Source organism: Helianthus annuus, chromosome 5 (assembly GCF_002127325.2).
Source record: "Helianthus annuus cultivar XRQ/B chromosome 5, HanXRQr2.0-SUNRISE, whole genome shotgun sequence".
Classification (NCBI taxonomy): Eukaryota; Viridiplantae; Streptophyta; class Magnoliopsida; order Asterales; family Asteraceae; genus Helianthus; species Helianthus annuus.
Window position 1 is genome coordinate 109,354,107 of NC_035437.2, and position 15,393 is coordinate 109,369,499.

At 34.9% G+C, this 15,393-nt stretch overlaps 1 protein-coding gene across 2 annotated transcripts; it reads left to right on the forward strand.

The window, feature by feature from the left end:
- Positions 1-13,006: 13,006 nt before the first annotated feature.
- On the forward strand, positions 13,007-14,594 carry LOC110938967 (6-phosphofructo-2-kinase/fructose-2,6-bisphosphatase). Of its 2 annotated transcripts, none has more exons than XM_035990131.1 (4): positions 13,007-13,069; positions 13,324-13,378; positions 13,463-13,529; positions 13,687-13,964. In XM_035990131.1, the coding sequence occupies exons 1-4, from the start codon at positions 13,059-13,061 to the stop codon at positions 13,785-13,787; spliced, it is 234 nt and encodes a 77-aa protein (XP_035846024.1). In that variant the 5' UTR covers positions 13,007-13,058; the 3' UTR covers positions 13,788-13,964. The 2 variants fall into 2 exon arrangements, with proteins under 2 accessions (XP_035846024.1, XP_022036603.2); XM_022180911.2 differs by lacking the exon at positions 13,007-13,069 and adding an exon at positions 14,421-14,594 and having other exon boundaries at positions 13,178-13,378; positions 13,687-13,783.
- Positions 14,595-15,393: the final 799 nt, after the last annotated feature.

The following is a 15,393-nucleotide window of genomic DNA, read 5'->3' on the forward strand; positions in this document are numbered from 1 at the left end:
GTTTATCATAAAACAAACATGCAACCATAAAATTCGGATTTTCCCAATTTCATGAGAATTTCGAGTTGAGAGTTTTTATCAAATTTTACATACCTTATGATCTCCTTGACGAGGTGATCACGATTCTATTTTCAGATTTCGATTTTAACTTGGTTTGAGCCTTCAATTTGAGAGATTAGTGAAGGTTAGGGTTTTTGAGAGTGGGGGTCGCCCTCTCCTGCCTTTGATCGAACCAGGGAACTCAAAAATGGGGCATTTTGTTTTTATTTTTACTAACTTAGTAATTTGAGTTTCAATTTTGACAACCTAGGCCCCTCCATTCTTGTTTAATTAATATCTTTGGCTTTTAACTCATTTGTGTGTTACTACAAGACTCTTAGCTAACTGGGTACAAACTCCTAGTTAGTAAATTCTTGTTTATTTATACTTTATAATTCTAATATAAAGTTTCATATTTTCGGGGTGTTACAAGTCCACCCCCCTTAAAAGGGTTTCGTCCCCGAAACCGAATTACGTATCAAATAAAGTAGGGTAGAGACGTCGCATCTCCTTTTCGGATTCCCACGTAGTGTCCGAGCCTTTCCTATGCTCCCACTTGATCTTGACTTTATCAATTTGTTTGTTTCGTGATTGCTTGAGCTTTCGATCCAAAACCTTCAATGGTCTCACCGCATAATTCAGGCTATTATCCACCTCGATATCATCGTAATGGATATAAGTCGTTCCCTCCGTTAGACAATTCCGCAAATACGACACGTGAAACGTGCCATGTATTCCACTCAACTCTTCCGGTAGCTCGAGGCGATAAGCCACCTTGCCAACCCGTTCGATAATTTTAAATGGCCCGATAAACCTCGGGCTTAATTTCTCTCTTTTTTTTTTGAATCAGATAACACCCTTTCTTGGGGAAAACTTTTAGTATTAACTATATCACATATTTCCTATCCCTTGTCCCCCCTTTTTAATCGGGTTGTCTTTTGACCATTCAGTCACTAAGTCCGTCAGCATACTTACTCGACACTAGTCTTATATTGACAAGCGCTCTTCATAAGTCACACTGTTATTTAGGCTACAACTTGTTTTATTGCCTAAACTAATTGGTCACCATTTCACCGCATACCTCGTCATTCGAGTATGCAATATTTCCGTCATCGGCCTTTTGCGTGCTTATAATATCATATCTAGTCAATCACACTATAACGTGATTACGTTCTATATTACTTTCGTGTCCGTGATCACATCACATCATGTTTAGTTTTACATCAACTATTCATTATTAAGAATCTTTCCTCCGAATGCTTTCGGCATTAGGACCTATACTCTTTAGTACTAACCATTTTCTAGTTTTTCTCTCGGTATTTATAGGTGCTAGAACATCGTTTCTTTACTAAAACTAAATTTTAGTTTAATGTTTTTCTCTTTAATCATATCAGGGAATTGACGACAAGGATTATTCTTCTAGGTTATCATTTTACGTGAGAAATCATAATTGGTTTTCCCACGCTTTATATTATCGACCCGTAGGTTCCATTTGTGTTTGCGACCCTATGGTCATTTTGTTCCCGTAGGCCTTTACATTGTTTATAATTTGGAGGTTACGGTGATCCCATGGATCATCTTCTATTAGTTTGACCTTGACCGTAGTCTAAGGCTACATTCATTCATTTTTTTTGGGTTATCCTTCCGACTCTATGACTTCTTATGTGTCCTTCGCGTCGGTTTATTTTACTCACACTATTATTTGGTTTATGCCTCTATTTCCTCTCAACCCGTTACCTGGGTTCTTCATCTTAATGGTTTTAATACTTCGGTTTTATTAGTTTTCGTTTCCTTTCCATATTCTTTTACAACCTATCACATAGGTTCACTAATATTTCACACTTCCATTATTCGTTTCGCGCCTACTCGGAATATCAGGTATTATACTTTATTCAGTCCGTCCAGCATTGCAAGAGTCGAACATAACTATCAAAATTTCTGTTTTGTGAAATTTTATCGTCTTTTAGTCCTAACTATTCATCCGAGTCTTTTGACCTTTAATCTGCGTCACCATCTCTTGGTTTACGCATAGATCCGTATTCCTACCCATCTATCGGGTATTTTACCGAAGTCACTATCAAAGCAGCCATTCCGGCATATATTAAGACTTCGTTTTGATTTATTCAGTAGTGTTAGCGTATTCCGTTCACTTTTATTATTAAGCATTTTGCTTATTTGATCGTAACACCACCTTTCTGTTGTTAGCGACTCTTAGGTCTGTCTCTTTTACTAATATTTCAAAGGCCCATTTCTTGAGTTTTATTTGGTAAAACCACTGTTATGGTTATACGGCTTTTGGGGTTTGCTCGTTCTTATTCTAATGCTTTCATAAAGTTTATTTTACTAGGCTTTTATATAATCACATTCATCACTGCGATCATCTTTCTTCCTCATGAGGATTTGATTAATAATGTATTACTTGGATGGTTACCCATACCCAAGTTTCTAAATTTGCATTTATTGATACTTTATTATTCATAGTACGAATAATACGTATCATTCATTTAACTTCTTTTTTTTTTTCACGGATATTCTCGGTCCAAATCTTAATTTCTCATCTCTTAACCTTAATCCTATTGAAACAATAACAGAATTAACTCATTTAATTTTACTATTGTTTATCGTTGCATGAAATTTATCTACATCGTTTGATGATGTAAATGACTCTCCTACGCGTTTTATTTAGTTCAGCGAAGTCTATAATCTTGTCTTCGTTGTTTATTATTATTATTGCAATTTTCGGGTTCGAGTGTTCATGCACTCATTTCCATTGCAATATCTATCGAAATTACTTTTACCTTGATGCTCAATGTACAGTTTCAGCACTTTTTATAAACAATAGAACTTTTATTATTGCCTATTTCTATTTCTCAAAGCATAGGTAATTTCGTTAACGCGAATGTAGGATGTTGAATAAATCGATATAAAACAGTCGATTTATTTGCACTCGTAATAATTAAAAATTCATGCTGAATTTTAATTTTCAAGAGTATACCTGATGTGACATCAGGTTCAGCTTTGGCCTCTGAGGCTGTTATATAAAACAACTTTGTCCTTGATTTCTGGGCATCAGACTTTGTGTCGGTTGTGTCCTTGGTTCCGAGCCTCTCTGGACATTTAGACTTCTTATGTCTTGGCTTACCACATGTGTGAATTTTCCCACAAAATTTGCACTGATGTAACACACTTTTTGTAACTCCCTTCTTGGGAGCTTTATTAAACTTGGATTTCTTTACGGATCTTGGATTGATATCCAACACCCTCCTTTCTTCTATTTCTTGTAATATGTTGTCTTTCAATTCAGCCATCATATCGTCCACCACCGACACGATTGTGGTTTGTAATCTATCAATATATTGTGATAGACTATTTTATAGAGCCTTCCCGACTGCCTCGAAAATCTTAGCTTTCATTTGTTCGGTCAATTGAGATGTCGAATCATCTCCGGTTACTCCAGACATTTCTTTAACTGAAACATCCATAATGGTTAATCAATAATTATTTAATCCTTTTTCCATTTTATTATACGAAAATTTATATCACACTTACTTAATCATAAGTAATGTGCTATTCTTTTTCGGTTTGGTCAAGTACATGTCTTGCCTTACCTTTCTTACTTAGTGTATTTCCCAGGTTCGAGCGTATTTATACACCCCTCCCATACACTTTTCACATAATTCATATAATTTAATCTCAATTATAAGTAACTCTTACCGGATGTCTTGAAACTGAAATGTTTACATCAATTATTAAACATCTCATTCATAACATAACTTTGTTTGCTTCGGTTTAGCCAAGTTCGTAACTTGCTTTGACCGTTCTCATTTAGTGCACTTTCTGGGTTTGAGTGTATTAACGCACTCTTCCCGTGCACATTAATTTCCATCTCTTTCGCTTAAATAGTATAAGATCTACTAAAAAAAATTAATCCTTACCGGACGATCAATCAAGCTTGAACCGAACACTTTGTTGACAACCTTAAGCTCTGATTACCAACTTGAAACACCCGTCTAATATTTACTTGAATTAATAATGATTCATACCGTTTTATATAAAGATGTCTAGGTTGTAACATAAATTCCATAAGTAAGGTTCAAAAGTAGCAAAACATTAGTCAACTAAGACTAATGCGAACATTCCAAAGTTGCTTAAAAATTTGTTTACAACACATGAACATAATCTATTAAAAGTTAAGATATTGCGGAAGCTTCAAAATAAGTGTTCGGTTCTTCGATATTAGCTTGATTGCCATCCGGAAAGCCCCCACTTTTACCTAGGGTCAAAACCACATCAATTGTTAGTTTTGACAACATTAAAATGTATTAAATCAAGTTCCAATATCAAACAAGCAAGAAAAATAAAAAGTTTCAGCTTTCTGGTCTGTCGCGCCCCGCGACAGATCTTGTTAAATCTTACGCGGGCCGCTAGAGTGCCCCGCGTGTCGCGACAGTTTTTACGGATTCCTCCGCGTGGCGCGGGGGAATGGAATTTCCAGCAGGTTATGTTTTTGTGCTGCATTTTTCTACCAGCTCCGGAAAAGTCAGTTTTTAACTTCAAATTAGCATATCTTTTGACTCGTGAGTCCGTTTAAGGCGATTCTTTTTCCTACACGTCTGTAAATTCATTACCGACATGCCTATAACAATTATTATACCGAAAAATTTATTTACGGACCGAAAGACTATATGTCCTTATGCATTTATTCGACCCATTCTAACTTTAGCCATTTTACTACCATTTAATTAGTATGTTTATGGCGCCTTATACCCAACATCCGGGGCTTATTATCATCCACATTACTTTACCAATCCTTTGTTTTAAATGCGCTTGTGATTGTTATCGCCATGATCAACTACTTAGGATACCAAAGCTACAATTTACACAACTAATCGACCCGTTGGCTCATCTTGTGGAATCCTTCATTATGATGACTACCAAATGGTTTGTTGACCACTCTAAGTGTATTCTTTCAAATAAAAATCATGATCACTAAAATTAACACAACTTTTAGTCAACTACGCATAATTTAACAACAATTCATCGAATGTAACGGATTCAATTTACATACTTGCGTAATTCATCGATATTGGTTTCTAACCATAATCACCCATTTCCGGGCTTGTCAATCTTAGCGTATCACGTCCATTCCATGGATTACGCCTTTATAACTCAATTTAAATGAGTGATGTTTCAATCACTTCAACATTACAAGATTCGACCATTATTTGACCCGTTTGGTTATTTAATGGGAACCACCATTTTACAACGTACCAAACTTGTTCTAATTAACATTTAACCCATTACTTATCTAGTGGTCTTCGTCACTTCAACTAGACATCCAAATTCATACTCTATTCTAAATTCAAGTCTATTAGTAAAAATACATAACTAATATAACGTAACAAAACCGTGGTCGCGTACCTTTAGTGCACGCCCTTCAACGCGAATCGCCACCAGCTTGTCCACTCGACGCTCCGGTATCTTTTCCTATAGAGTTCAATCACGACTTTTTTAGAACTCCTTTTTAACCATATATCGCGTAATTTTGTCAAATCATCACAATCATGTGTCTAAATTTAAATTTCAATTTTCAAGCCTTCTTTGAGGCATTTTAACAAACACTTTAAGGGCAGAATTTTACATGATTATATAGCAAATCCCTAGCTTATCATCTAGCCCAAATTTCACATCAATCAACCCTTTTTTACATAATTGTTAACTTCTAAAATCCTGAAGTCACTTTACCGTTGTCAAATTACACTAGAACAATACCCAATTTCCTAGTGTTTATCAAGTTCTACAAAACCCACTTATCACCTACAATGGTGTTCATGGATTTTACTAAAATTTCACATGATTTCAACTTGTATTTGTCTAGGGTTTGTCCCTAGACTCCATATTGTTCCTAGTTCATCATAAAACAAAGATGCAACCATAAAATTCGGATTTTCCCAATTTCATGAGAATTTCGAGTTGAGAGTTTTTATCAAATTTTACATACCTTATGATCCCCTTGACGAGGTGATCACGATTCTATGTTCAGATTTCGATTTTAACTTGGTTTGAGCCTTCAATTTGAGAGATTAGTGAAGGTTAGGGTTTTTGAGAGTGGGGGTCGCCCTCTCCTGCCTTTGATCGAACCAGGGAACTCAAAAATGGGGCATTTTGTTTTTATTTTTACTAACTTAGTAATTTGAGTTTCAATTTTGACAACCTAGGCCCCTCCATTCTTGTTTAATTAATATCTTTGGCTTTTAACTCATTTGTGTGTTAGTACAAGACTCTTAGCTAACTGGGTACAAACTCCTAGTTAGTAAATTCTTGTTTATTTATACTTTATAATTCTAATATAAAGTTTCATATTTTCGGGGTGTTACATGTGGGACAAAAAAATGAAAGATATAAACCTTATCGAGCCAGCTCACGAGCTCACGAGCTAAGCCAGGAAAAGCTCGAGCTCGGCTCGTTTACAAACCGAGCCGAGCTGGCTCGTTTACAATCGAGCCAATTTCGAGTCGAGCTTTTTTCGAGCGAGCTCCGAGCCACGAGTTTTTTGAACACCCCTGACGCCCTCTGCTTTTCTTTCTTGATAACATACCTGCAAGTCTGCAACCATCCATGCCACATCCACCATCATACCTACTAAAATCCACCATCTTACCTCCAAAACCCTCTCAACGGTGAACAATTTCATAACTGAAAAACCAAATTGAACCCATAATGCAATACATCAGTAAATTACAAATTCAAGATCGAAACTAAAACTAAGAGGTGATTTACTGTGATTTAGGTGATGTTGATGAATCTGACAGCGTTGACGACGATGTTGATGGTTTCGACGGTGGTTCCGGTAAAGGGTGCGGGGGTTGTTAATGATACATCAGACAAGCTCTACGGTGAGTTTTTGGCGGCCGTGCAAGTCGTAGGTGGTGGCGATGTGTATAGTTTGTTTGGAATCATTCTACAAGCAAGGCAATGTCGACACTGGAGTGAGACGCGTCAGTGATGTGTGGGTTTGTATCTGGGTAAACAGTGGCGTAAGTAGAAAGGCTTCAATGGAGAGAAAGGGGTGTTGGTTTGATCGGACGGTGGGTCGTCGGACACTACCATCTTTATTCGAAATCAGCACCCCTGCATTTTTCAGAGGTGGGGGTTTGACCGACTAGTCTTCAGGCCATTGTGGAATTAATAGGCTTTGATAATTGATATTAGTAACTGTGGTACTCAATTTTAGGTTACAGGTTTTGATTTCAGATTTGCAGGTTAATAGTAAGGGCAATTATGTCATTTCACACTCATTTAATTGAGAAAACTAACGTTCATCCACATTAGGGACTATCCGTGTAACAAACGAGTAAACCACAGGGAGCATACATGTAATTTCCAAAAGTTGGGGACTATAGGTGTTATTTTACCAAACCACAGGGAGTATACGCGCATTTTACTCTATATTTCCTATATATTAATAACTATGTTAGAACCCCGTGTATCACACGGGTTGAATATAGGGGTGTTCAAAAAACTCGTGCTTCCTAGCTCGCTCGAAGAAAGCTCGGCTCGAAATTGGCTCGGTTGTAAACGAGCCAGCTCGGCTTGGCTCGGTTTGTAAACGAGCCGAGCTCGAGCTTGGCCTGGCTCGGCTCGTGAGCTGGCTCGATAAGGTTACATCCTTCATTTTTTTGTCCCACATCGCTTAGAAAACAAAAACTAAGGGAGTATCTCCCATATAAAAGAAGTTAAACTCAATGGAGAAAGTGAATTAACTATTTATACTTGCATATTTAGCCATATGGTTAAATTAAATGAAAATTATGGCCCTTATGCTATGAAATAATTCATTTTTAATGGCTTGTTAAGTAATAAATTTTGCGGTTCTATGTTAGTTCGAGCTAGATTGAGCCGAGTCGAGCCGAGCTAGCTCGAATTCTAATCGAACCGAGCTTGAGCCTCAAATCTCAGCTCGATTTGCAATTCGAGCTCGAGCTGGGTCTAGCTCGGCTCGACTCGACTCGTTTACACCCCTAGTTGAATAAATATAATTTTATGTATTAAATAATAAAAAAGTTATATCTTTATGAACCCCGTATATTGTATGGGTTAAATAAATGTAAATTTTTATATCAAATAATAAAAAAAGTTATATCTTTAAAAACCATGTGTATTACACAGATTAAATAAATGTAATTTTGTATACTAAATTCTAAAAACGTCGTATCTTTAAAAAACCCATGTATAATCAGGTTGAATAAATCTACCAAATAATAAGAAATTACATCCTTAAAAACGACATATATTACACGTGTTGAATAGATCTAAAAAAGAGTTATATCTTTAAAAACCATGTGTATTACACAGATTAAATAAATGTAATTTTGTATATTAAATATTAAAAATGCCGTATCTTTAAAAAACCCGTGTATAAAAAGAAAATTATATCCTTAAAAAACCTCGTGTATTACACGTCACACGTGTTGAATAAATCTAATTTTACATAGCAAATGATAAAAAGTTATATATCTTTAAAAACTTCGTGTATTACACAGGTTATATAAATGTAACTTTGAATAGTAAATAACAAAAAAAAAATTATTGTTAAAAACCCCACGTTTTACACGAGTTGAATAAATATAATTTTGTATACCAAATAATAAAAAAAAATATTTTTAATAAATTAGGATAACATTTAATATTAATTTATTATTTATATATTTAATATAAGATAAGTAGGAAAGAGAGGTATTTGTTTTAAAAATATATTAAATTAACAATTTAGATTTGAGGATAATATTTTATTAAAGTATGATAAGATTTAATATTAATTTATAATTTATTTAGTTAATATAAAAAAGTAAAGATTTGAGGATACCTTCAATGAATGACACGTGTCCAAAAGCTCGTTTCTTTTATTATAGTAGATAGATTCACAAAATTTATGACAAAAACACTATTCAGTGTACAAATTAGATAAGCTATATATACAACTAAATAGAGCATAGGTTTCTTTCACCACAGAATCTCACTTCACTCTTGACTCCACCTTCCATTCCCATTAGCTCCACCCGGTCCTCTCCCTCTTAAATGCATTTCGTCGAGGTGGCGTGGGGTGGAGATTTACGGCTGTGTGTATTAAAGTGGAGTAGGAGATGAAGTTGGAATAAAGTTGAGGTTGGTTCAAGAAAGCATGGATCATATTCGAAAATGGTTACCTTATAACGAAGGTGGTTGCCGTCAAGGAATAAACAATGACGACAACGACTCGACAGTGGCGGTTTGCGCTGATGAGAGGAAGCGTTGAGATTTCCATCTAGAAACAGCGGTAGAGGTAGGCACGCCGGAGGAAAAAAAAAAGAGCGGTGGAGCAGCGGCGTTGGTTCGTTGCTGACACTAGCGAAGGTGTGCGCAGTGTGCTGGTGGTGGCATGGTGGTGTTAAATTAACCATTGTCGTTTTTTATTTAACTATATGATAGTCAGTGGCCGACCAGGAATTTTTTCCTGGGGTACGGAAAAAATTTAAAGATTTTAGGCCCCTTGCTATATAAAAAATTCGGTTCATAGCGGATCGGGTCATGTAAAACCAGTAAACGTAAACAAACAAAGTTTTACGAGCCGGATCAAATTTGGTCGGGTTGGGTCAATTTCAATTTTCAAATAGTCACACCATATTTTCTAACTTCCTATCACATTAACAAACAAAGTTTCAAGTAAAACAGTAAAAAACATAAAAAGCCTTCATAAGTAAGTAAATTAATAACAAAAAACCATCAAAGTTCAAATGCTACCTACTTCTATTTCTCCTAATCATTAAATAGAACAACAAAAAAACTTATCAAAGACATAACATGGTCTTTAACAAGAAGAAACCGACAAAAAAAGTGGACCAACCCTTTTCCTCTTGATAAATTGCGCCATACTTCTCTACGCATGATTCTTTATCACATATAAATTTGCTTAACACAACACTAAATACCTAAACAAAATAAACAATCATGTTCAACCAATACCATAGTTCATAATTTTCAATTTTAATTTTCAAACATTCAAGCCATAGTTTTAAATGTTAATTAGTAATCATTTAAACAAACAAAGCTTAAAATAAAACAACAAAATCATTAAATACATATATATTTTCTCATAATCACCACATAAAATAACAAAAAACAATCAATAAAAAAAGGGTAAATCTTTGGGTTGGGTTTGGGCTTGAGTAGTTGGGTTAATAAAATTAGATTCTAGATCGGATTAAGTAAAGTGAATAAGTGGTTAAAAAATAATTATAGAAATTGTGTTATATACTTATATATTCATAATAATCAGTGTTTATTTTTTTATAAATTCATAATATTTTTTTCTAAGGAGGGCGGTTGAAAAATTTCAAGGGGTGCGGTTGGGATTTTTGACAAAAATTGACACTAAAAACCTATTTTTCAAAGGGGGTGTGTAACACCTCGCAAAATCATGACCAATGAAGTGAAGACACGTGTTATAAACCTTAATCATATAATAAGTTGACTTTGAGGGACTAAAGTTGACAAACAGTGAAAAGTTGTTTCTGAAAGGACAAAAAGTGCCAACATGTGAAAACTATGTTTTTAAATAGCCATATACGATGTTCGTATCATTAAACGGTTGGAATATTGGACGTGAGAAGCCATTTGTGAAAAACAAATGAAACTTATTAGATGGAGGGGTTAAATGTGTCAACATGTTAATTCTTACCTCTGAATGATCTTTTAACGAATCCGGAGCTTTGCAATGTTTAATTATATTTCCGAGAATGCCAACTGATAAAAATATATGGTTCCGATATCATTATTTAAAAATTATGCAAGATTTAAAGAAAAAGGGTTAAAAGCGTCAACGTTTGAAAATAGTGCCTTTTGGGTGATCTCGTAACTGATCGGAAGCCTAACGACGTTTATTATATGTCCCTAAATACTTAAAAGTTAACTATGGGGGTCAATAGTGCAATTCATCAAAGATAATTCAAGCTTGGAAGGACTAGGGACTGAAAATGAAATTAATGAAAGTTTTTAACCGGATAGGGGGGAGCGTCGCGGGGCACGTAGCCCTTCCTTTTGTCCTACGCAGGCCGCGACAAAGCTGCCAATGACCAAAAAACTGGCAGCTGCATGTACAGGCCTGTCCACCGCCTTTGCATGTAAGAACTCGATACAGGGACTGTGTTAATGGTTTCTACTGACACTAGGACACTTGTGATCATCTGGTATCACCCCATAACAACTGGATTGATCTTAAGAGCTTCCAAATTCCTATAAATAGGTCCATTATTTGCACACTTGAACTTGCATGTAACGCCCTGCGTTTTCATACTTGCTATATTTTCTATGTTATACACACTTATTTCTATCACATATTTTTGTTCAAATAAAACATGTTAAATACCCATTTTAGGCTTTGTTGCCTGCTAACCATACATTAAACTATATGTAACTTAATAATAACCAAAAATTATGTATAACTTATAGTGTTATGAAAAAAAAAAATAAAAAAAAATAGAAGTTGTCCATGCCATCAGACAGCAACATCATCAATAACTTTTTTTTTATTGCCTTAACCACATGATGATGTAGTAATTTATATTAATTAACTATATATTAATTTGCAACATTTTGTTGCATTGTTGGTTGTAATTTTGGCATAAATAGTTGTATCCTACTTGTTATGTTTAATTTTCAAATGTTGGTGTTTCAAAGTTTTATTATTGGTTTTCTTATTTAATGAAAATTGATACACACATGAATATATGTGCCTATGTATATGTGTAGTTAATTAGGTTATAAGAATGAATTTGTCATATTAATTTTCAACATTTTGTTGCATTGTTGGTTGTAGTTTTGGCATAAATAGTTGTATCCTACTCAGGGCCGGCCCTGAGAATTCATGTACCATGTTCGAGCTTGAAAAACGTGCCCTTAATGAAGGCCTGTTCCTGTGCGACGTGTCATTACCCAGTCCCGGATGATAGAGTTTCCGCCCAGAATTGTTTTTTTATTAGTTTTTAGAAAAAAATTGGGTATTGGGCTTATTAACCTAATGGGCTAAATAGTTTAAACCATATGATTTTTTAAGTGGGCCTATGTTAATATTTTTTTGGTTATACCCTATTAATTTTTTTTACATATATAATATCGATTTTTTTTAAATTACGTGCCCTACGAAATCACGGGCCCTGTTCGGCTGTCCTCCCCGCCCTCCTTCAGGGCCGGCTCTGATCCTACTTGTATACTTTTAATTTGTAACATTGTTAGGCATTAAAATTTGTATTTTTAGCTTATAAAGTTGGACATTGCTTTATGATAAAACCATATATTATAGTATTTATTTATATACTATTAATTGGTAACATTGTTAGGTAGGGATGAGCACGGTACCCGTTCGGTACCGGTACTGAAAAACGAGAAAAATGGGTACGGTACCGAATACACCAACTGTAACATGGAGCTCATGTATAATGTTTAGGGGCTGTTTGGTAACTTTTGAATGGTTAAGTGCTGAATCAGTAAGAGGTCTGAACTATTAAATGCTTAAGCAATATGAGGTCTGAACTATTAAGAGACTAGGGTTACTCTCGGAGTACTCCATTTGGTCCAGTGGGTGCCCCGAGAGTGCTCGGGATTGATTTTGTTGGCTGTTAAAAAAAAACAAATATAGGTACAATGGCTTGCACCTGATGAGATAAGTGCCGGTGTATGTGATGAAATGACGTATGAAGAAATAAAAAAGAACATGCCGGAATACAAGTAATTTTTATCCCCAAATCTACAAATTTTATACTTGCTGTCTTTTTTAATTTACGAAAACACCATTAAATCATGTTAGGCTCTTAGCATTACATCTATTTTGGTGTATAGTCTATAGCATTACATCTAATTTACGTAAACACCATTAAGTCATGTGCTATTTTCTATAAGTGAAGAATTTTTACTTGAATTATTGAAGGTCGCGAAAGAAGAATAAATTAAGGTATCAGTATCCCCTTGGAGTGTCTTATCCGGATATGAAACAAAGGTTTGCATTTCTTACCCAACTAGCTACTTTTTCTACATGTTCCCTTTAAATGGGTCAATTTGGGTTGTGGTATCTCACTATAATCCAAAAAATATCTAAACTCCTGTTAAATCGTTTTATATAAATACTTTGGTCGATTGGCATTTTGATCGTCTCAATCCCATCCGTTATGCCACATCCAAACCACCTTTATCAATATATGACTTCTTTTCTAATACATATAATTGGATGTTTAAATCCTCAATCTGTTGCAGGTTGAAACTCGTGATTGAACGGCAGCGGGCTCCTGCTATAGTAGTATCTCACGAGGTTAACCTTCATACTTCATTATAACTCATTTTTTAGAAGTCAATAACCTTAAGTTAGTAACATCTGATTTTTGCTTTTGAAAAGGCCGTTTTGAGAGCATTATATGCATATTTTGCTGATAGACCATTGAAAGAAAGTCCCCCACATAGAGGTAACACCACCTACGCTTGCACACATTCTCAAAGTGGCAATTTCGACCCGTTTATGCCAAACAGGTCACATATTATTATTCTTGGGTCAACCTAACGTGACTGGGCTTGCACATCATGTCACCTCAAGGCATACTGATTATAATGTTGTGGTTTCAGATTCCATTGCATACGATAACAGAGATACAAATGGGAGCCACAGGAGTAGAAGAGAAAAGATACAAACTCATGGATTGAGACACATTTGCGCACCAAGGTGACATTATTTGCTTGTACCTTTCTAACACTACTCGCGATATACATTTATTCAACATCTAATTCCCCCAAAATCAAATCAAGCAATACACGAAACATTGGATACTAAACATTGTAATCGAATAATCGTCATTAATGAAAAGTATATTGAATACATAGATGGTCTCTGTGGTATGGTTACAAGTTTGATCTATTTTTCTTTAGAGATGTTACATATACAATTTTCACTCTCAATCCATTTAAAAACAAGTTAAAAATATGTCAATTCATAAAAAACACGTTTGATTATTTAAACTAAATAAATTTAAAAAATATGTTATAATCATGTGACGTGATTGTTTCAGTATTTTTTACTGTATTTATCTTTGAGTGATACTTAAAAACAATAGCTAATAGTTGAAAGATGCCAATGTGGGGCTAGCCTACTTGATAGAGACACGTGCCTTTTAGACGAGATGCCAATGTGGGGCTAATATAATTGGTGTAAAGTAAAAGATATGTTTTTGTTGAATAATATAAATTTGCTCTCATTTTTTACATTATAATATGTATAGGCGAACTTTTTTCTAGGCAGAAAAGTGTTCGAGTTCGCCAAAGTTTATTTGACCTTACAAATGAATTTACATTGATTGATACAGCTGAAGAGACAAGAAGAGACATATCTGTTGCTTAACCATAAGGCATGAAGCATATTTTGGGCCTCCTCCAGTTAACCTAGCTTGTGTCTTTCTGTTTGCTTATTCGTTGTTAACAATCACTTTTTCAAGTCATTTATTGGATGGTTGACGCTAATCAAGAGTTCGTTTGATGTTTCTGAATTGTTCTTGTAACGCAAAGAAATTACCAACGACGAAGTTAAAAAGTTTGTTAGATATCATACGTTATATTGCGTGTTGGAGATGTTTCTGCTTTCGTAGCTCGCGCAGCAACGCGCGCGCGTCGAATATCTAGTTGGTTATATATTTTACTAACATAAAATAGCATGTTCTACACTTAGTCTAATAGGTTTCACATAAAAAAGAGGTCTTTAGGTATGCAGATTATGAACCACATTTCAAACACTTACCCACCGAGCAAGATTGGGAAAATGTGGAGAAAGTTTGTGAAGTTCTTCAGGTTTTTAAGGTGTGCACAAATGTCATTTCAGGTAGTGATTATCCAACTGAATTTGTATCTTATAGAAGTGTATAAGGTCAAAGAAACATTGGATAAGGGTGTATTATCTGAAAGTAGTTTTATTCGAGATATGACCAATAAAATGAAGGAAAAGTTTGATAAGTACTAGGGAGAGTGCCACTTGTTGATGGCCATAGCCGGAGTGCTAGATCCAAGATAAAAAATGTGGGTAGTAAAAATGTGTTATAAGAAAATATACTCACCAGATGAAGCTTCAAAAAATATTGAAGATGTGTCAAAGGCACTTGAACTTATGTATGAAGAGTAGTTGGAGAATCATGATGCCTTAATGAAGGAAAATGCAAGCAATAAAAGTGGATCTTCTAGAGGAAACAATAGTTCAAAAGCTAATGAAGAATCAATTGGATCGGGATGGGATGCATTTGATGAATATCTTAAAGATGAAGATTTTGATAGACTAGTTAAATCTGAACT

What these genes read in the sequence shown, in the direction of transcription:
- LOC110938967 (XM_022180911.2), top strand. Translation starts at nt 13,298, where the DNA reads ATGTTTAAATCCTCAATCTGTTGCAGGTTGAAACTCGTGATTGAACGG. An exon ending in CTATAGTAGTATCTCACGAG is followed by an intron (nt 13,379 to 13,462) that starts GTTAACCTTCAT and finishes GCTTTTGAAAAG; the next exon opens with GCCGTTTTGAGAGCATTATA. An exon ending in AGAAAGTCCCCCACATAGAG is followed by an intron (nt 13,530 to 13,686) that starts GTAACACCACCT and finishes TTGTGGTTTCAG; the next exon opens with ATTCCATTGCATACGATAAC.